The sequence below is a fragment of the Cebus imitator genome, unplaced genomic scaffold (assembly GCF_001604975.1).
Source record: "Cebus imitator isolate Cc_AM_T3 unplaced genomic scaffold, Cebus_imitator-1.0 Scaffold61, whole genome shotgun sequence".
NCBI lineage: Eukaryota > Metazoa > Chordata > Mammalia > Primates > Cebidae > Cebus > Cebus imitator.
The window spans coordinates 2,345,244-2,366,921 of record NW_016107376.1 but is presented as its reverse complement, the minus strand read 5'-3'; the positions used below and the strand labels follow the sequence as shown (position 1 = coordinate 2,366,921).

General features: G+C 37.8%; 1 protein-coding gene across 1 annotated transcript in view; it reads left to right on the top strand.

Moving 5' to 3' along the window:
* The window catches only part of MRC1 (mannose receptor C-type 1), a 104,718-nt gene that overhangs the window by 74,187 nt on the left and 8,853 nt on the right, over positions 1-21,678 (top strand). Inside the window, exons 19-26 of the mRNA XM_017529766.2 lie at positions 1,166-1,266; positions 1,954-2,099; positions 2,488-2,602; positions 6,731-6,897; positions 13,273-13,375; positions 17,090-17,322; positions 19,451-19,616; positions 20,407-20,556. Coding sequence (XP_017385255.1) covers positions 1,166-1,266; positions 1,954-2,099; positions 2,488-2,602; positions 6,731-6,897; positions 13,273-13,375; positions 17,090-17,322; positions 19,451-19,616; positions 20,407-20,556 — 1,181 coding nt within the window. The remainder of the gene's footprint in view (positions 1-1,165; positions 1,267-1,953; positions 2,100-2,487; positions 2,603-6,730; positions 6,898-13,272; positions 13,376-17,089; positions 17,323-19,450; positions 19,617-20,406; positions 20,557-21,678) is intronic.

Below are 21,678 nucleotides of genomic sequence, written 5' to 3'. Positions count from 1 at the left end.
CTTCTTCTCCTTCTCCCTCTTCCTCTTCCTCTTCCTCTTCTTCTTCTCCTTCTTCTTTTTCCTCTTCTTCTGCTTCTTCTGCTTCTTCTTCCTCTTCTTCTCCTTTTTTCTTTGTTGTTTTTGAGACAGGTCTCACTCTGTTGCCCAGGCTGGAGTACAGTGGGGTGATCACAGCTCACTGCAGCCTCAAAATCCTGGGTTCAAGCAATCCTTCCACTTCAACCACCCGAGTAGCTGGGACCATAGTCAAGCACCACCATACCCCACTAAGTCATTATTTTTAAAGAGCAAAAATGTTGGATGTTCCTTTGGACAAGGAACATCATTTTATCATTTCTAAAGTGAAAAGGTCAAATTTGATGATCTCATGGTCAGTCCCCTTCTGGCTCTCACAGTCTCTGAATTTCCGTAATTTATAGACATAAGTTTAGCCCACCTACATTACAAGGAACTAGAGTAAATAAGAGAATCAGATAATGAGCCTAATGAGAAATTCTATACACTATGTCTCTCCATGGGTGGTTTGGTTTTGTGGGAATCATGCCCGGGAGTACGATGGGAGGATTTTTGTCTCTGGCTAACTTCCAGAGTAATTAAAGTCTTCACTTTGCGACTAAAGGTGGTTTCTTCCTGGGAGGGAAGAGAGGATGGCCATGGCATCAGGGTTGCTACCGAGAAGCATGATGCATGGGACACAATGAATACTCAGGCATTGGGAGTTTTTCTGCCACTGTCTGGGGGTCTCTCTCTTCTAGGTTGACTTGTCCTGTCCTACCAGTAGGCTGTAGACAATTATTCTCTCTCTCTCTGTCTTTCTTTCTTTCCGGAGTTTCACTTTTGTTGCCCAGGATGGAATGTAATGGCGTGAACTTGCTCACTGAAGCCTCTGCCTCCTGGGTTCAAGTGATTCTCCAGCCTCAGCCTGTCGAATAGCCAGAATTACAGGAGTCCACCACCACACCAGGCTAATTTTTTTTTGCATTTTTAGTAGAGAAGGGGTTTTGCCATGTTGGACAGGCTAGTCTTGAACTCCTGGGCTCAGGTAATCTGTTCACTTTGGCCTTCCAAAGTGCTGGGATTACAGGTGTGAGCCACCTGTGCCTGGACTGTATCCAATTATTCTAATGATCAGATCATTGCAAAATGCCTGAATTTTCTTTTCCAGTTGGATGGATGGAAGCAAAGTGGAGTATGTGTCTTGGGCCACAGGTGAACCCAATTTTGCAAACGAGGATGAAAACTGTGTGACCATGTATTCAAATTCAGGTAGGCAAGTAATGCATCTTGAATTTGCTTTGTGGTGTGATGTGTCATTTGCCGCATCCCTAGACTGAAAGTACGCACTTACTTTAGGCAAGATAAAAAGATAGAATAAAGGAGAATTCCAATTTTAGCAGCATAACAGTTCAATTTGTAAGAAGAATGGAGGCTTAATATTTACATTAGTAAATGACATAATTAATCTTCTCAATTCTTCCCAAATTAGAAACCATTTTTTCACGTTCTGATTTGAAAAAAATAATCCGGAATTTGTTTACCTATCTCCTTTATTTCTCTCTAGCTCCTTATTATTCTGCAAAATGGAAATAATGACAGAATCTGTATGTTATTAAGAAGGTAAAATGAAATCATCCATCTAAAATACTATGCAGATGCTTGGTGTATACAAAGCTTAGCTATTGTTAGATTCTTATTATTAGCTATTATCATTTAGATAATACATCTGCAATATGAAAGACATGTTTGGTTCATAGAATGCTCTCTGTAAAGTAGAACTATTATTAGTTTAAGTAAAAGAACAAAAGGATATTGCGTGGATACCTCTAGTCACATGTAAAAATAAAGTTTGATTATAGTCTAATTTTTGAGAATTTTTGTAGAATACAAATATATTTTTTAAAATAATATTTTTAAACATAAACATGTAAATCTAACTATTTTTTTCTTTGCCAGGTTTTTGGAATGACATTAACTGTGGCTATCCAAATGCCTTCATTTGCCAGCGACATAACAGTAGCATCAATGCTACCACACTTATGCCTACCATACCCTCGGTCCCATCGGGATGCAAGGAAGATTGGCATTTCTACAACAACAAGGTACTAGGAGAATTAGTTGCAGTCTTGGCACTGATCAGTATGGAGAGTGACACAGATCTTTCAGCTCAAAGTGAAGTTTTGTTAACCTCATCAGTTTAGAAAATTTTTGGCAAGGCTAGGTGAAGATTCGCATGATAAACGCTCTATGGAAATTGACAGCATACTTGAGATATTATTCACATCCATGAACCCCTTATCCCATGGGAGGGTAAAACTTTGCAAAGAAAGTGGGTGGATCATAAAACTAACAATTTAAAAAATCTCCAGTTGGTTGTGAGAAAATTCTGATTTAGCTGTCATCTTCATGAATAGTTTTGCTTTTGTAGCACAAAGTTTATCATCTTTAATTAACTCCCATGGTTTTTCTCCCCTCCTCCTTTCATCTCAGTGTTTCAAAATCTTTGGATTTGTTAATGAAGAAAGAAAAAATTGGCAAGAGGCACGAAAAGCTTGTATAGGCTTTGGAGGGAATCTTGTCTCCATACAAAATGAAAAAGAGCAAGGTATGTAGGCCATTTTGCAGTCAGTGATGCATTTAAATATGGAATTTTGACTGCAAAATGGTAAAATATTGCTGACAGTAAATGACTTTTTTGTGTTCCAGTGTAAAAGCTAAGAAAGTGGGAAAAATCAAACGCTTATTGAAGCTATTTTATTCAATTACAGCGCATATTGGGCTGTTTATTTTATATAAAGTCATTACAACTCTAAGAAGCAGGTATTATGAACCCATTTTGTGAGTGGGGAAATGGTGTGTAGAGACCTTTGAGTGAAGGAGCTTGCCTATTAAGCAGTAGAGCTGGGAATCAAACCCAGGCATGTCCAGCTTTCTACCAAATCAGTTTGCTCCCAAAGAATTAAAGAAGAGAACTTAAGAATTAAGATGAAAAATTGCTGCTTTCCCATTTATTGCTCTTCTAGTCACTTGATCATATAACTTGTAATGCAATGAAACTTCTATTTTAAATATGAACTTTGAACAAATTTTGATTTTTTTCTTTGAGGCAATTTCTCACTTTGTTGCCCAGGCTGGAGTGCAGTGGTGTGATTATAGCTCACTGCAATCTTGAACACATACGCTCAAGCGATCATGTTGCTTCAGTCTCCTGAGTAGCTGGGACAGGCCTGGGCCACAATGCTTGGGTAATTTTTTTTTTTAATGTTGTTGTTGTTTTTTTTGAGACAGAGTCTCACTATGTTGCCCAGGCTAATCTTAAACTCCCACCTCAGCCTCCCAAAGTGTTAGGATTGCAGGTGGGAGCCACCATACCTGTCTTTGAAAGAGTTTTTGATAAAACATGAAAATAAACCAAAACTATGAAGGAGAGTAGTCACCATATCCATAGAACAGATGGTAAATATCATGATATTGTCATGAAAAGAAATGTACCCCCCATTTCTACATGATCTTTCTGTGGCTGTCTCCACAGAAATAGGTATTAGGTTAAATTGTGACTCGCCGTTTAAGGAGGTGTTGACCAACCGCAGGAGATTCAGACTAAACTGATAAAGAGTTTGGAAATCACTGCAAAGGAGTCAGGGTTGAAAGACCCTCAGGCTTTACAGCTTGGAAAAGAGGATGTGGACTTCAAAGGATCACCCTGCATCACCTCAGATGGAAGACCTGGAGCCAATGAGTGATGGTCACAGGGAAATAGATTTAGGCTCAAAATTAGGGGGGTATTTTTACAGAACTGATTGTATAGACTGATTTATGAGGAAGGTGAAATTTCTAAAGGGGTTTGAAAATTCTTACACTGGAAAATACTCAAATGGATGCTAGATTGTCCCGTATGTTGGCTGTTATATAGCATAGAAGATGCTCAACAGTTGTTAGTTGCATATATAACTTTATAAGGACATGGTAGGAGACATATAGACTGAATATTCTGTAATTTCTCTTTTGGTTCTGAGATTATCTGACTTCTGGAATCATTTATTTCAAAAATGATATGAGAAGGAAAATACAGGAAAAACAAAGGAAATAAGACATTAGAATCACATAGGGTGGTCTCTCAAAAGCTGATTTGGCTTTATGAATGCCACCGTGTGCTCTCTTAGAACATGTTGTACAATACATCAACCAAGCTTTCACTAAGAACATTTGACAAGTTGAGCAATTTGTCAGGCACTGAAAGAAAAGGGTCAGACCAAAGCACACGGTATAAGAACATAACATTTACATTTCTCCGACTGGCCTACCCTGTTTTGGGCTTAGCTACCCAGCAGAGAAACACAGTAATTGATTTCCTCTCTTAACCACAAAGTGCTGATTCCTGGCATAATGAAATTGAAACTGGATAATAGAGATGTGCAGAAGGAAACAATTTTCAGATAAAATAACATTATTCCTGGCAAAACAGGCACACGTCGTTGAATTCTTATTGTGGTTGTTGGCAGAAAAAAAGTGCTGAATCTTGGCAGGTAGAGCTTTTCCGCGTTTTATTTCAAGCTGGGGATGAGGCAAAAGTTATGATCTTATTTAGAAAACAAAATCAAACCAAAACAAATATCTATCCATGCCCTTCTCTTTTTAGAGGCAGGGTCTCACCTGATCACCCAGGCTGGGGAGGATTGATGCAATTATAGGTCACTGCAGCCTCCAACTCCTGGACTCAAGCAATCCGGTCCCAGCCTCTTGCGTAGCTGGGACTACAGGCGTGCACCACTATACCTGGCTAATTTTTAATTTTTTTTGTAGAGAGAGGGTCTTTCTATGTTGCGTAGGCTGGCCTTAAACTTCTAACCTCAAGTGATCCTCCCATCTTGGCCTTTTAAATTATTGAGATTACAGGTGTGAGCCACCATAGCTGGCGATACCCACGCTCTTCTTCTTTTCTGAAAAATGTTGAAAGAATTTTTTTTAAATCCTTTTTTAATTGAGGTCTTTTGAGTGAGATGGTAGCTACCTCTTCTACTCTGCAGAAAGAGTAAGTGTATAGCAATGGCTCTTCCATGAAATTGTTTGTTCATGAATACACAGATAATTATATCTCTGCAGATTTCTGTTTTGCATTTTCTATTGGTAACCCTGAGTACTTAAGTCATTCCATTTCCTATTTACATTCAGGAGATGTGTTTAAGTGTAAATGTTTGCAAATTGTTGTTGAGTAGAGTAGGTACTTGTCGGCCTAGGAGTTAATGGCTCAGGTGCTGGTGTTGGCCCCAGATGGCAGCTTCCATGGGAGGCCTGGAGGTGGGCTGAGGGAAGGGGAGGGGCATGCATACATTTCAACCTTTTATGTCTCCTGGATGTTTGCCACCATCCTCTTGGCCACAGAATTGATAGAGAAACAAGAAGCCATATTCTATAGTGATGCGAGAACTTTATTATTGATTAATTTGTGTAGAGATGGGGTCTCCCTCTGTCACCCAGGGTGGAGTGCAGTGGCACAACCATGGCTGTCTGCAGCCTCAACCTCCTGGGCTCAAGTGATCCTCCTGCCTCAGCCATTTGAGAAGCTGGGGCTATAGGTGAATGCCACCATGCCTCATTAATTTTTGTATTTCTTTGTAGAGACAGGGTGTCATCATGTTGCCCAGGCTGATCTTGAACTCCTGGCCTCAAGCAATCTTCCTGTCTCTGCTTCTTAAAGCCCTGGGATTACAGGCATGAGCCACCATGCCCAGCCCCTGATGTGAGCACTTTAGCATCAGGATGGTCCCCTTGGTCCAAGCACACTGAGTAGAGGGCCAACTGATCTCCAGGGATTGCTCCCCAACCTCCCCAGGAGGAATCTCAACTGGGAAACTCTTTCGGTTTGGCAATCTGAGCTACTGATAATTTGACAGCTGTATTAGTCTGTTCTCATGCTACTATTAAGAGCTTCTGGAGACTGGGTAATTTATAAAGGAAAGAGATTTAATTGATTCACACTTCCACATGTTTGGGGAGGCTTCAGGAAACTTACAGTCTTGGTGGAAGGGGACGCAAACATGTCCTTCTTCACATGGCAGTAGGAGAGAGAAGTGCAAAGCAACGCAGGAAAATCCCCTTATAAAACCATCAGCTCTTGTAAGAACTCGTTCGCTATCATTAGAACAGCATGGGAGGAACCTCCCCCATGATTCAATTACCTTCACCTGGTCCCACCCTTAATACATGGGGATATTACAATTCCATGTGAGATTTGGGTGGGGACACAGAGCCAAAGCATATCAACAGCCTAATGATTCTTGTTTTGACACTTTTTATTTTTTCAGAACTTGTCTGAGTTAAGAGTCCTTTGTCCCATAGTTATTATATAAATCAGATTATTTTATTTACAGAGTCAGGACAGTCAGTAACTCATATGGTGACTTTTTATGAATTAGGAAAGATTGTGGTTGTTGGCAGCCACAACCCAGATAGGGGTACACAGAATGGAGCCCTAGGGCAGGGTACAACTTGCACAAGTGTCTTCAATGGCCTAGATAAAACCTAGACTTTTTGTGAGAAATTTTTCAAGTTCAAAGCTCAAGTGATAACACAACGCTGATATTAGAATGTCTTTGTTTTCATGGTAAGTGTTTTTAAATAATAATGACAAATCACATGCTCAGTATTTTGAAATTAATATATTTTGAATATTTTCCATATTTTGGGTATTAACTCTCAAAGTTTAAAATTATTTCATAAAATTTTCTTTCAGCATTTCTTACCTATCACATGAAGGATTCCACTTTCAGTGCCTGGACTGGGCTGAATGATGTCAATTCAGAACACATGTTCCTTTGGACAGATGGGCGAGGAGTTCACTACACAAACTGGGGGAAAGGCTACCCTGGTGGAAGAAGAAGCAGTCTTTCTTATGAAGATGTAAGTATCAGTTTCAGGTCACCTCTCTACACACTATCAGCTTGCATAGGGTTATCATCTTATTAACTAATTTTCCATGAAAGAATCTACGAGAATACTTCTTGATCTGGTCCATGCTTGCAGATTTTACCTGTTTCAGACTGAGCTGACTTTGAGGGAAGGGGTATAAATTCAGTTAAAAAAAATCTTTGGCTTGGGGAAGTGGCGATAGTGAGGGATTGGGAAACCCAGTTCCGTTCTGAGCCTAACTTGCCGTCAGAAGAAACACTTCAATGTAGAGTTACCAACTTTCTTTGCATCACCTTCCCCTTATCCCTTGCAGCTATTGTAGTATTTGGGGTGTAGCCCTGGAAGCTACTACTGCTTCTAAAGATCACATCATCATCATCATCCATCATCATCATCATCATCATCATTTTCATGAGCTAACATTTGTAGACAGCTTATTATGTGCCAAATGCTTTTGTACATTAACCTGGGAGATAGATTGCTTCTTTATTTTACTACTTTTATTCTTATATAATTGAACAGTCAACTTATCAACATCAAACACCACGTTGGGGATTGTAAAATGCATAAAGAAATGAAAGATTTTAAAGTGTACACGCATTTATTTTCAGGCCTTGAACGCCTGACCTCATGATCCACCCACCTCAGCCTCCCAAAGTGCTGGGATTACTGGCATAAGCCACTGCATCTGACACTGCTTTTTAAAAACCAATTTCAGGACTTTAAAATGGAGAGGATTAAATATAGTTAGAAAAAGAGAATGGAGAGGACTTTTAATATGTGTTTTGTGGTGCAAATATGCTTGGATTGTAACAGGTTTTCTGTATCAGAGACTCTAAGCCAGGATAATGGGGGATTAAAATAGCTAAGAAAGGAAATTGGGATGAGTGGAGAACTTTTGAAATGTAAGTTTCAGGTTGCCTGATAGTTGTAGCTCATGGGATGAAGACACTGGCGATTGAAAAGATGTCTGGGGCAGGAGTGTTTGCTGTGATTCACTGTAGCTCAAGGGATGGGTTAAAGATGTGTTGACTTCATAGTGACACTTCTCTTAAGTACTTTTATTCAGAAAACTGCAGTCACCTTTTTTTGGTTGTCTTTGTGTATCATTATTAGTGTATTATTATTGACATAACATTTTCTTTAATTTCTAGGTAGTTTGGAATTTTCCAGCTGTTACTGATTTCTAGTTTAATTCCATTGTGGTCTTCTTAGAGAATAGTTTAGATGTTGTCTATTCCTGTAAATTTGTTAAGGCGTGTTTTATGGCCCAGAATGTGGTCTCTCTTGGTGAATGTTTCCCGTGAACTTGAGAAGAATATATATTCTACTGTTATTGGATGAAGGAGTTTCAAATGTCAATGAGATCTGGTTGATTGATGGTGCTGCCCAGTTTAACTATGTTCTTACTGATTTTTTTCCCTGCTGATCTGCTTTTTTTTGATAGAAAAGTATTGAAGTCTCCAATTCAAATTGTGGATTTATCTATTTCTCTTTGCAGTTCTATCAGGTTTCACCTTATATATTTTGATGCTCTATTGTTAGCCAAATACACATTAGGGACTGTTATGTCTTGTTGGAGAATTGTCTTCTAGATCATTATGTAAATTTCCTCTTTACCTCTGGTCACTTTCCTTGCCCTATAGTCTGCTATGTCTGAAATTACTATAGCTGGTCCAGCTTTTTTTTGATTATTGTTAGTATAGCATATAATTCTCCATTTTTCTTCACTTTTAACTTACATGTATCTTCATATTTAAAGTGAATCTCTTGTATCAGTACATGAGGCTCTGTATTTTAATTTGTGTATTTAGACCATTAACATTTAAAGTGATGTTGATATAGCTGGATTAACATCTATCATATTTGTTATTGTTTGCTGTTTTTATTCTGTATTTCATTTTTTTGTCTGTCATTCTTTCTTGGCTTCTCTGGTTTTACTTCAGTATTTTGTATGATTTTATTTGTTTTCCACTCTTAGCATACTAATTATACTTTAAGAAAACTTTTTTATTTTATTTTATTTTTATTATAAATAAAGATGGAGGTCTTTCTATGTTACCTGGGCTGTTCTTGAACTCTTGAGCTCAAGCAATCCTCCCACCTTAGCCTCTCAAAGTACTGGGATTACAGGTATGAGCCACCTTTCTTGGCCTAAAACCAAAACCAAAACAAACTTTCTTTAGTGGTTGCTCTTGAGTTTGCAGTATACATTTACAACTAATCCAAGTCTTTTTTCAAATAGCACATAAGAAAGCATCTTCCATTCCTTCCTCTTCTACCATGTAACATTGCTATAATTCATTTCACTTATCCATAAGCTTTTTATCAACAAATACATTGTTACTATTATTATTTTAAGCAAACTGGTATCTGTTGGATGAATTAAGAATAAGGAAAATGAAAAATTCTATTTTTCTTTCATTTATTCCTTTTCTAATGCTCTTCATTTATTTATAGAGACCTGAGTTTCTGACATAGATCATTTCCTTCATTTTTCCTTTTAACATTTCTTTCAAGCTAAGTTTATTGGCAACAGATTTTCTCAATGTTTGTCTGAGAAAGCCTTTGTTTTCTTTTTACTTTTTAACGATAATTTCACTGGAGACAGAATTCTGGGTTGGTGGTTTTTTTTCCTTTCAGCACTTTAAATATTGTATCCTGCTCTTTTCTTGCTTACATGGTTTCTGAAAAGAAATCCAAGATTACTATTCTTGCTTCTTTATAGATAAGGTGATTTTTCCCCCTCTGGCATCCTTCAAGATTTTCTCTTTATCTTTGATTTTCTGTAGTTGTGTATGGTGTGTCTAGATGTTGTGTCTTTGTAGTTATCCTGTCTGTTGTTCTCTGAGCTTCCTGGATCTGTGATTTGCTGTCGGTTATTAATTTTGGGAAATTCTAAGTCATTATTGCTCCAAATATTTCTTCTGTTCCTCCCTCTCTTGTTTCCTTGGCCATACCCAGTCTATTGATGAACCTATCATAGTCTTCATTTCTGTTAAAGCAGTTTTGATTTCTAGAATTTCCTTTTGATTCTTTCTTAGCATTTTCATCTCTCTGCTTTTGTTACCTACCCAGTCTTGCTTGTTGTCCATGCTTTACATTAGAGTCCTTAGCATATTATTCTTAGTTGTTTAAAATTTTGATAATTCCACTACCTTTGTCACATCTGAGTCTGCTTATTATGCTTGCTGTTCACTTCAAACTTGTGTGTGTTAATCTTTTAGTGTGCCTTATATTTTTATGTTGAAAGCTGGGTATATATTGTAGTGCAGGGTTCTGCAGCCCCTGGGCCACAGACAGGTACCTGTTAGGAACTGAGCCTCACAGCAGGAGATGAGCAGCAAGCAAGTTAGTGAAGCTTCATCTGTATTTCCAGCCACTCACCAGTGCTTGGATTACTGCCTGAGCTCCACCTCCTGTCAGATCAGCAGTGGCATTAGATTCTCACAGAATCGTGAACCCTACTGTGAACTGTGCTTGTGGGGGATCTAGGTTGTGCACTCCTTCTGAGAATCTAATGCTTGATAATCTGTTACCGTCTCTCATCACCCCCAGATGGGATCATCTAGCTGCAGGAAAACAACCTCAGGGCTCCCACTGATTTTACATGATGGTGAGTTGTAATATTGTTATACAACATATTACAGTGTAGTAATAATAATAGCAGTAAAGTGTATAATAAACGATGCACCTGAATCCTTGAAACCACCCTCCACCCCAGTCTGTGGAAAGTTTGTCTTCCATGAACCTGGTCCCTGGTGTCAAAAAGGTTGGGGGGCTGCTGATGTAGTGAATAAAGAGAACAGAGGTAAATAGACATTTAGCGTGAGGTTTTATGTTTATTTAGCTAAGAGTTAGGGTGTGTTTGCTGTTTGCTGTCACTTTAGGTGTCAGAGGTGAAAATCTCTGGTGTCCTTGTTTCTGTCTGTCCTGTTGACTTTGGGTTCTCCTAAAGATTTAAATAATGTCAGAGAGGTACAATTCTTCAGCTGTATCTCCTTGTTATCATACAGGAACCCCAAGGATATGGTGTTAAAATATTGGAGAGGGGAAGTGTTTCATTATCCTATGATGGGTGTCTGCCTTTTAGGGAATCTGTGCTGTGACTTTCAAAAGTGCTTCTCAGTTTTGTTTTGTTGCTTTTTCCTTTTGGATGAGACAGGAAAGCTAGAGAGGCTGGAGTTATTTCTTTTCTCCTAGTTTAGTTATTCTGTGGTGAAACCACAGTTGGTTAGGCACTGGTAAAGTTCTTGTTCTTGAAGGCTGATCTTATTAAAAACAGAAAGCTGTGTTGTATTTAAAAATGGCTCTTTTCCCACCTCCCCTGTTGGAAGCAAGAGGAGACTTTTCTTCAGTCTGCACTGTAAGAATATGCTAGGGCTCCTGGAAGGAAAACTCAATAAACTCTGGAATCTCCCTAAGACTGCCTTCCCCATGCACTCCTCTGACAAGATTTTTACCTTTCAAACTTATCCACATTGAACCTCCAGAAATGTGTCAATGACATTTAGTATCTCCTACCTCAATACTGGTTCCCATTTTCTACTCCTGGGCTTCTGCTCTGGTCAGTTCTGATTCCCTATATCCACTTGTCTGTGTCTCCAATTTGGGGGACAGCTGTTGGTCTTACGACCTCCATTTTCCAATGCATTTAAAAGGAGTTGTTGATTTTCAACTTTTCTAGCCTTTTTCTTGCATTGTGGATGGGAGTGACAACTTCCAAGCTTCTTACATATCAAACTAGAAACTTAAAATCTTCAACATTTTCTTTAAGCCTACTCATTTTTTTGCTTAAATTTACTTTAAAAGAAAACCTCTTATTAGGAAGAGGTAGAAAAAATTGATGTAGTCACCATAAATAGAAGATAATTGTGAAAATAAACACAATGAAATTTGGGGGCTCCATCAAAAATGCAAAATGATTTGACCATGTCTCCTGTCTTTATTCCGGCTTCTCTCAGCCCCTCCCTCCTTCCCTCCCTCCCTCCCTTCCTTCCTTCCTTCCTTCCTTCCCTCCTTCCTTTCTTCCTTCCCTTCCTTTCTTTCTTCCCTCCCTCCCTCCCTCCCTCCCTCCCTCCCTCCCTTCCTTCCTTCCTTCCTTCCTTCCTTCCTTCCTTCCTTCCTTCCCTCCCTCCCTCCCTCCCTCCCTCCCTCCCTTCCTTCCTTCCTTCCTTCCTTCCTTCCTTCCTTCCTTCCTTCCCAAGGTCTTGTTCTCTCAGCAAGGCTGGAGTGCACTGGTATGATCATATAATCATAGTTCACTGCAGCCTCAACCTCCCAGGCTCAAGTGATCCTCTCACCTCAGCCTCCTGAGTAGCTGAGACCACAGTCATGCATCACCATGCCCAGCTAATTGTGTTTTATTTTTTGTAGAGTCAGGTTCTCCCTTGTCGCTCAGGCTGGTTTTGAATTCCCAGGCTCAAGCGATCTTCTCAGCTTGGCCTCTCAAAGTGCTGAAATTACAGGTGTGAGCCACTGTGCCTGGCCTTCTCTTATTTTAAATGAGCAAGAGACCACATTTCAAATTAAAATACAGAGTGTATATTGAAATGGGACAGGCAGCATGGTTTCTCTCACCTCTACTCCAACAGGACCAGATATGAGGATTAGAATGGAAATAATGGCATTAAAAAAACAAAACAAAACAAAACAAAAAACACTGTGAAGGATTTGGAATGGCACACACATTCACAACCAAACAAATATAGTATTGTTCCAGCCCTAGCATACTCTCCTGTAAGGTTATAAATAAGATGTGAAACTTTCTATCTCTACCAGCCACATACTCTGAATCTATAATAACGTTTTTACAAGTCAGTTTAGCAATGAAGTATATAGATTGTGCTCATTTTCTCTTAAAAATATGGTGCCTACTTTGGGGTTTGGAGACTGGTAATTTGTATGGAGACGATACTGTGTTCTCTTAGTCCCTTTGGATTCTAAGTTTTGGTAGTGATTAATAAAAGTTCTGATAGCAAAGTTTCTTGGGCTCCAAGCTTGCTTGTTTGCTCCCTCCTTCCTTCCTTCCTTCCTTCCTTCCTTCCTTCCTTCCTTCCTTCCTTCCTTCCTTCCTTCCTATTTGTTTGGTTGTGAATGTGTGTGCCATTCCAAATCCTTCACAGTTTTTTTTTTATCCACATCTGTGGGGTTTTCAGTCCATATAGTAAGAGTTCAAATGTGGAGAATTTGCATAGTAGGTACAGTTGCATAGAAAGTAATGAAGGAGTGAGCATATTTTAAATTAGGTCAGTATTAACATTTGGAAATTAGAAATAATGAGATTTTTTTTTGCTTATTAATGAATTGATTTCAATAGTCTTTGATTCATGAATGTTTTCTCTTTCTTTCTCTACAAATATGCAGGTTGACTGTGTTGTTATTATTGGAGGCCCATCAAATGAAGCAGGAAAATGGATGGATGATAACTGTGATAAAAAACGAGGCTACATATGCCAGACACCTCCTGGTAAGTTCTACCAAACCTCACCTTCCTGAAAGAGCTGGGTTTTGTTATCAGTTGTTTATTTACTTATTTATTTCAAGACAGAGTCTTGCTCTGTCACCCAGGCTGAAGTGTAGTGGCGTGATCTCAGCTCACTGCCACCTCCACTTCCCGAGTCAAGCAATTCTCCTGCCTGAGTAGCTGGGATTACAGGCATGCAGCACTATGCCTGGCTAATTTTTGTGTTTCTTTTAGAGCTGGGTTTTTCCATGTTGCCCAGGCTGGTCTCGAACTCCTGACCTCAAGTGATCTGCCTGCCTCAGCCTCCCAAAGTGCTGGGATTATAGGTATAAGCCACTGTGCCTGACTTCACTTTTTAATTTTAAAATTTTATTTGGTTCTGGGATACATGTATGGAATGTGCAGGTTTGTTATATAGGTATACGTGTGCCAGGGTGGTTTGCTGCACCTATCAACCCATCACTTAGCCCCACATATGTTAGCTACTTGTCCTGATGAAGAGTTGTGTTTTTAAATGTACTTTAAAATATATAATCATGGCTGGGCACTGTGGTTCATGCCTGTAATCCCAGCACTTTTGAAGACTGAGGCAAGCAGATTGCTTGAGCCTAGGAGTTTGAGACCAGCTTGGGTAATACAGTGAAATTCCATTTCTACAAAAAACTCAAAAATTATTTTGTATTTTAACAAAATTGTTTTATTATTGTAGGTGGGGCTACAGGTGTGGTGACTTGTGCCTGTAGTCCCAGCTACATGGGAGGCTGAGGTGAGAGATCACTTGAGTCTGAAAAGCTGAGGCTGCAGTGAGCTATGATCATGCTACTCACTTTAGCCTAGGTGACAGAGTGAGACCCCATCTCACAAAAATAAAAATAAAAGCAAAAACAAACAAGTAAAATAAAATACATGATCATTCCCTTGCATAGCAACAGGTTTGATTGTTGCTTTAATCCCTGGAAACCTGTGACAGACAAAAAGGGTGATATTTTCTATACTTGATTCATGAGTCTACTTTTTTTTTTTTTTTTTTTTTTTTTACCAGATAGTTTTGTAGTTTGGGGCAGACTAAACCTGTCACTAAAACTTTCTATTAGAAACTTGGGGTATTTGCTTACCTGTACCTTTTTTTAAATGTCAGAATAGGAATACTTCCATTTAATTCATGTAATTTGAGAACTTTTGGCATAAAGCATCATATATGCCTCATTATTTGTTCTATATCTTGTGTGCCTTAAACCTGTGGATATATGATCTGAATTTCTTTTTTCATCTTAGGAAGCTACAATATGGTTAAATGAAAATAATGCAGTATGCAGATATTTACTGTCAATTAAGATGGTGTTTATATACATTTTAGTTTCTAGAGAAACTGGAATAAAAATGCCTAGCTGACAGGGCAGATGAGCCCCAAAATTGGGGCTTAGCCTGGGAGGGTTCTTGGCTTCACCCAGGAAGGAATTTAAGGGCATGCTTGTGGTGTTAACAACTTTTATTAAAGCGACAGTTCACAGCAGCAGCAGACATACTGCTCCTTGTGGAGCAGAGTTTATACCATAGGCAGTGAGCCTGGAGAAGCAGCTCAGGGGCAATTCTGCACTCATATTTATACCCACTTTTATTTACATGCAAATGAAGGAGTGGATTATTCAGAAAGTTTTGGAAAAGAAATGGTAACTTCTGGGGACTGCCATGGCAATGGTAAACTGTCATGGCATTGGTGGGTGTGCCTTAGGGAGAGGTTTCATCTAGTCTTTAAAGTGGCCTGGAGGGAGTCCTGCCTCCTACCTCATAGCTACACAAAAAGGATCAGAAATTTAAAAATAGATTAGACAAGAAAGTTGAAGGTGGGGAGGGTTGCTGTTATCCTGAGTACAGTTCTTAAAGGATGGGTGTGAGTTGGAAGGTAATTATTCTCCCAGACCTAATGAATTTTTCTATACTATTTGGGAAATCAGGGAACTAATGTTAGTTCATGACAATGACTGAAAATCATCTAAGATATTTTCAGATAGTTGAGAAGTACTCCAGAAATCCTAACCTTCTCTTAATCCAAAAGCCATCCCAGTGCATGTCATTTTTCTCAATATTACCCTCTATAGCACCAGAATCTTAGATCACCAGTAATACCAAAGCATGCCATTCTTTGTCTCTGTTCTTTGGGCCAAGAGGAAACACTCCTTCCAGGAGTGAATGGTGATTCACACACTTATTTAAAATCTTCTCTTTCTATTCCTTATACACATACATGACAGAATATTTTGCCACAAACAAAAATCATTTGTAAATTTTTAATGACTTAAGGAATGATTCACAGTGTTGAAGTGAAAAAAGGTAGCACATAAACTTTTATGAACTATAAATTATCACCAGGTGTGATGGCCCATACCTGTAATTCTAGCATTTTGAGAGGCTGAGGAAGGAGAGTTGCTTGACACCAGGAGTTCAAGACCAGCATGGGCAACAGAACAAAAGATCTTGACTCAAAAAAAAAAAAAAGTTGGCACTTCTGTAGTGCAGGACAAGGCGGATGGCAGGTCTTGTAGGCATAAAGTAGAACATACCAGAAAATTGGCCATGATACATACTGGTAGGCAAGGATATTTAGATCCCTAGGCCAGAGTAAAGAACCAGATTGCAAATATTTTAGGGTTTACAGGGCATACAGTCTCTACTGCAAATACTCAACTCTTCTGTGGTTACAGATGGTCATAGGCAATATATAAGCAAATGAATATGGCCATGTTCCAGTAAGACTTTATTTATGGACACAAATTTGAATTTCACATAATGTTTACATGTCATAAAATATTATTCTTCTTTGATTCTCCTCCATACCCAACCATTTAAACACCTTTGTAGCTTATAGGATGCAAAGACAGACAACAGAGCAGGTTTCATCCTCTGGCTGTGATTTGGTGACTTCTAGGGAATCCCTAAGATAGGCAGAAACTATCTCTTTTGGGGGTCTTGAAATGAAGTGGCTCAGAGTACAGGGGGCACAATGCAGTGATTAGAAATGCATGCTAGGAGATTGAGGAGGAAAGATCAGAAAGCTGAAGTGATTTAGCTTGAGGGGCTCCAACCACTGGGTCAGTTTGGATAAGATATGGGAGGCTTTACCCCTAGGTGAGAGGCATAGAAAATCATCAAGAGTAAAGCTTGATCTTGAGACCAAGGTTAAACGAGCCCAGGACTTGTGTGTGGCTTTATTCCAGAACCTAAATCAGTCACCCGAAGGTGGATTGCTCACTAGTGAAGTCAAACAGATAAAACTCATGGATCAAGTAGAACAAAGGGGGAAGGAAGAGAAAGACTTTGCTTGACCTTGACATTTAATCTACATGGAAAAATAAAGATCAGCCATGACACAATAATCGATGTTCTTTAATTTGTGGGATTAAACTATGCCATTTCTTTCATCTAGATTGCATTGAATTTGTAATATGTTTTGTTTGTTAGTTTAGAAACTTGATCATATACCTCCCCTAATATTCTAAATATACTTTGGAATTAATTTAATTTGGTCAGGCATACTTATGAAAAAATAATGGCTTGTTTTCCGGTGCAAAATGGCTTATAAAAATGTATCTAACAGCTGAATGTTTGGAGTTATGCTATTTTGCTTATTTTTATGATTGACAAGATATACTTGTCATTACTGATAGTGCTCAATTATTGTTTATTGATAATGCTAATGAAAATAATCTGTTTATCTAGACCCTTCCCTGACTAATCCTCCAGCAACAACTCCAGCAGATGGCTTTATTAAATATGGCAAAAGCAGCTATTCAATCATGAGACAAAAATTACAATGGCATGAAGCAGAGAAATACTGCAAGCTTCGCAATTCCCTTTTAGCTAGCATTCTGGATCCCTACAATAATGCATTTGTGTGGCTGCAGATGGAAAAATCTGATGAACGTGTGTGGATTGCCCTGAACAGTAACTTGGTAAGATGCTGGAAATGTGTGCAACTTGACATGATCAGTGAATTATGGTTGGATATGATTCTCTTCCTGTTAGCTCTATTGAATACCCGTTATGTGTGAGAGACTGTGCTAGGCAATGTGAGTGATACTAACTAGAACAAGATCCAATCTTTGAGGGATGTGCTGCCTTTAAGGACCTGGCAAGCTGGTGATGTGTGTCAGAAATCAAACTAAGGATTATCTGATGAATGTTAACTCTCTTATTGCATTAGACTGTGCACATTATATTCTGAATCTCAACAGTTTATTCACCAATTGCCTCCAAGGTCATGATTATAAGTATGGCATGAGAAATAAGAAAGCTTGTTAAGACATAGTTGACAGTGATGGGGACACTTTTTATTTGTTGTGGCAAGACATTCTAGACTTGTCGTAGGTCGTGAGGTTGTAGAGCTCCCATCCATTGTGAGAAATATTTCATTGCAGTCAGTTCCTAGTATTCCATTATAGACTAAGGTTGGCAAAGACTAGGGATGAGGTACAAAGGTAAGAATGGGGATAGAGTTGCCAAAATATTCCTAAAATGAGTCTCCTCTGATGTCTGGTCTTCCATCTCTCTTCCCTGTATTAATTCTTCTAGCCAGCCAACCAACAAGCTTCCCAATAGAAGAAATAGATATGTCAGTCAGCAATTAAGATATAAGAAGTGTCAAAGAGAGGCATGTAGAAAGCGTCATGAGAAGAGAGAAAAGGAACCAGTTGGGCCAGTGTGGAGGACCAAGAAGGTTCCTCAGAGTTTCTAGATAAAGTCTAGGATGGTAAAACAAAGAAGGAATATCAAGAAGAGGGAAAAAAATGGAGATAAACTGGAGAGTAGGTGAGTGTCAGATGATACAGAGCATCCAAGGCCGTGATACAGAGATAGAAATGTACAATTTATACAATGATTGGTTCCTAAGTAGGGAAGTGTATATTTAAAAGTGAGTAGTTCCAGAACGATTTCTATGATTAAACTTAAGCAAGGCATTTTTACATCCCTGTTGACTATGTTTTCATGATTAAGTCATTTGATAAGTTATTTGTTTTCTCACAGACGTTCACAATTCTCTTATGAGTTTAAAGTAAGCTCTTACTTTTAGAAAGATTAAATAGTTTTTCATTGCAGCAATTTTTATGACTACAGCAGTATTGTGGTCTTCCTTATATCTATAGAGTTAATGATTATACAAGCATTATTTGGTGAAACATGGTATAATACTACAAAATTCGAATTTGAATAACACATACTTCTAACTTTTGTCACTGAACATTTGGCAATTGGCTTGGAAAATTAAATAATGCAGTCAAAAGTGTGATAATTGCTGGAATCTTTAAAAAAATTCAGCTACCTCTGATTAATGTTATATATCATCTGTTCTTAGACAATATCTGTAAAATCTCTATTAGATTGTTAAAAGGATATTATTGATAAATACTATTTTTGATGTTTATCAGTATTTTGTATGTGAGTATAAATTTGTTTACTAAACTTAATAAGAAATTGACTGTGCAAGTAGACTAAAATGATCGGCTTTTTACGAAATGACCTCATGGTTTATACAGCTGAAAGACCGCCTCACTAGAAATCAAGAGACCAAGGCGCCTCTGTTCCTTACCCATAGGACCCTAGCTAAGTTGTTTACCACTGAAGTTGTTTCAATAGCAGAATAATGAGAAGATATGAAGAGAGTAGTATTTCTTTCAGTGGTCCTTGAATATAATAAAAATTACTTTATTTTTATTATAATTTCAGTAATAATATAGGAAATATTTTGTTATGAAGATAAAACTTCTCTTTTGCCCTGAAAACCCACAAACAAAGAGGGTTTCATGGAATAAGAGATAGATTTTTTTTTTTGTGAGTGTTTTCTGAAATAACTTCCAAGGATGTATTCCTGTGGATCTCCAAGAAATAACTGTTTTTAAGAAAGGCTGCATTTACTGAATTTAAGTTGACAGAAATGATTTATAGTGTTCTTTTTATTCTCAAATGTTTTGGGTTCTATGTCAAATCACAGTCTTAAATATACTCTTTATTCTTGGCTTGGTTCTTTTGGTATTTTCTAAATGAAGCCATGCTGCATGTTAATGCTTGTTTTTGTTGTTGCAGACCGATAATAAATACACTTGGATTGATAAGTGGAGGGTGAGATACACTAACTGGGCTGCTGATGAGCCCAAATTGAAATCAGCATGTGTTTATCTGGATCTTGATAGCTACTGGAAGACAGCACATTGCAATGAAAGTTTTTACTTTCTCTGCAAAAAATCAGATGGTAATTGAATATATAAAAACAACCAGGGGACCTGAAATTCTCTGAATAAGTTACAGCATACCACTGTTGATATTATTAAACAGTAATGTGTCTTGGATAGCTAAGAATAATATACAACATACTTTCTCACCTAACAAAAGACTATCTTGACTATAAACCAATATACGTTGATCAAAACAATGGAGATAAACATTTTCTTTATGTCTAGAGTTTGTTTGCTCCTTAATAAATCTCTGAATGTTTATTATCGAGGTTTTCCTCAGAATCTATAATGACAGATTCCCCAGGAAATTTTGGTTACTTTTGGTGTCGACCACACATCTATATCAAAGGAATTTTGTCAGAATACATATAGATTCATCAGAGTCAATGATGGACACCATACTAGAATTCTAAATATAGCATTTAGTTCTATCCCAGCTGCTATTAATAGCCAAGAAAGGGTTGTAGGGATTAGGATCCCAGGAAAGGAAAACTGACTTAAAAAAAGGGAAGTCACTGCAAATTACTTTGTGGTGACTTTTAAAAAATTTACCTTTGCAGTTATCTATAGATCTATAGTCTTAACTCTGAATGTAAGGGGCTGCCACTATATCATAGCACATTCTGTTGAAATATATTTAAAGTGTAAAACATTGACAAAGGAAACCCAATAATAATGGTGATCCAAATGATAACTATTGGAAGGTTTTTAAATATAAAGATCGATTTTTGTAGCTGCTAATATGTTATGCTACATACTACAGAAGCTTCAGGTTTTTCTTTATTTAAAATGTGTTTTTATTAACAGAAATCCCTGCTACTGAACCCCCACAACTGCCTGGCAGATGTCCGGAGTCAGATCACACAGCGTGGATTCCTTTCCATGGTCACTGTTACTATATCGAGTCCTCATATACAAGGAACTGGGGCCAAGCTTCTCTGGATTGTCTTCGAATGGGTGAGTGCCACATTTCCTGAAGGAAAACTTCATAATTATCTATTCTGGGGTCCACAGACATGAATGCCACTATATATCGAACATACAAAGAATGTAAAAATACTTTTTATGTTTTTAATGATTTACTTTCTAACAGAGTGGCCAATATCATGCTTCCCAAATGTAATCTCTAAGTTTGTAGCCTCAAATTTTGGAGGATTCAGGTAGAAAAGAGCAATTTGCTGAACATAGCTTTCTTCCTTTCGGACTTCATGTCCTAAATGGTTAGGATTCTCATTCTCAGTTATTCCAAGTGCTGTTCTCATCCCTTATCACTGTTACGCTTAAGTTTTATAAGTGTCCAGGAACCATTTTGTTTTATCATTAATAGAGAATTATTATGATCTAGTTGTTGTTTTTGTGATGATAAATAAAACAAAACTTAGACACTACAAAGAAGAATGATTTTTCTCCCTGAAGTAAAAAATGTCAAATAAAGTTTATTTTTAGGGTGCATTTCAAAGCCATGTAGTTAATTCCCATTAAATATTTTACTGAATTGTTTTTACTTCATGTTTTTAATGCCCTAACTCAAGAGTTCTTCATGCAACAGTGGTATGCACAGGTTATAGCCTCTTTTCCTCCAGGTTCTTTCAAAATTCAACCTTGACTTTTGACTTTAAATTCTGAGTTAGATGAAGTTTGCTTTGTCAGTTTTTGATTCATGTACTTTGGGGCCTTGTTGTTAGGTACATATGTGTCTATACTTATTACATCTTCCTGATGTGTTAAAAATTGTTTCAAGATGAAATATCTTTATTGTCTCTAGTAATAATTTTTATTGAAAAGCCTATTTTATCTAATATTTGTATAGCCACTCCAGCTCTTTTTTGGCTATTGTTTGGTTAGCATATCTTTTTCCATGCTTTTACTTTTAACCTATTTGTGTCTTTGAATCTCAGGTGTCTTTTTTAGATAGCACATAGTTGGATTTTTCTGGTTAATTAATTATCATTCTGCCAATCTCTGTTTTTTGATTGGAGTGCTTACTCCATTTACATTTAATGTAATTACAGATAGGTAGGATTTATATCTGCCATTTTGCCATTTCTTTTCTATATGTCTTATGGTTCCCTTATTCCT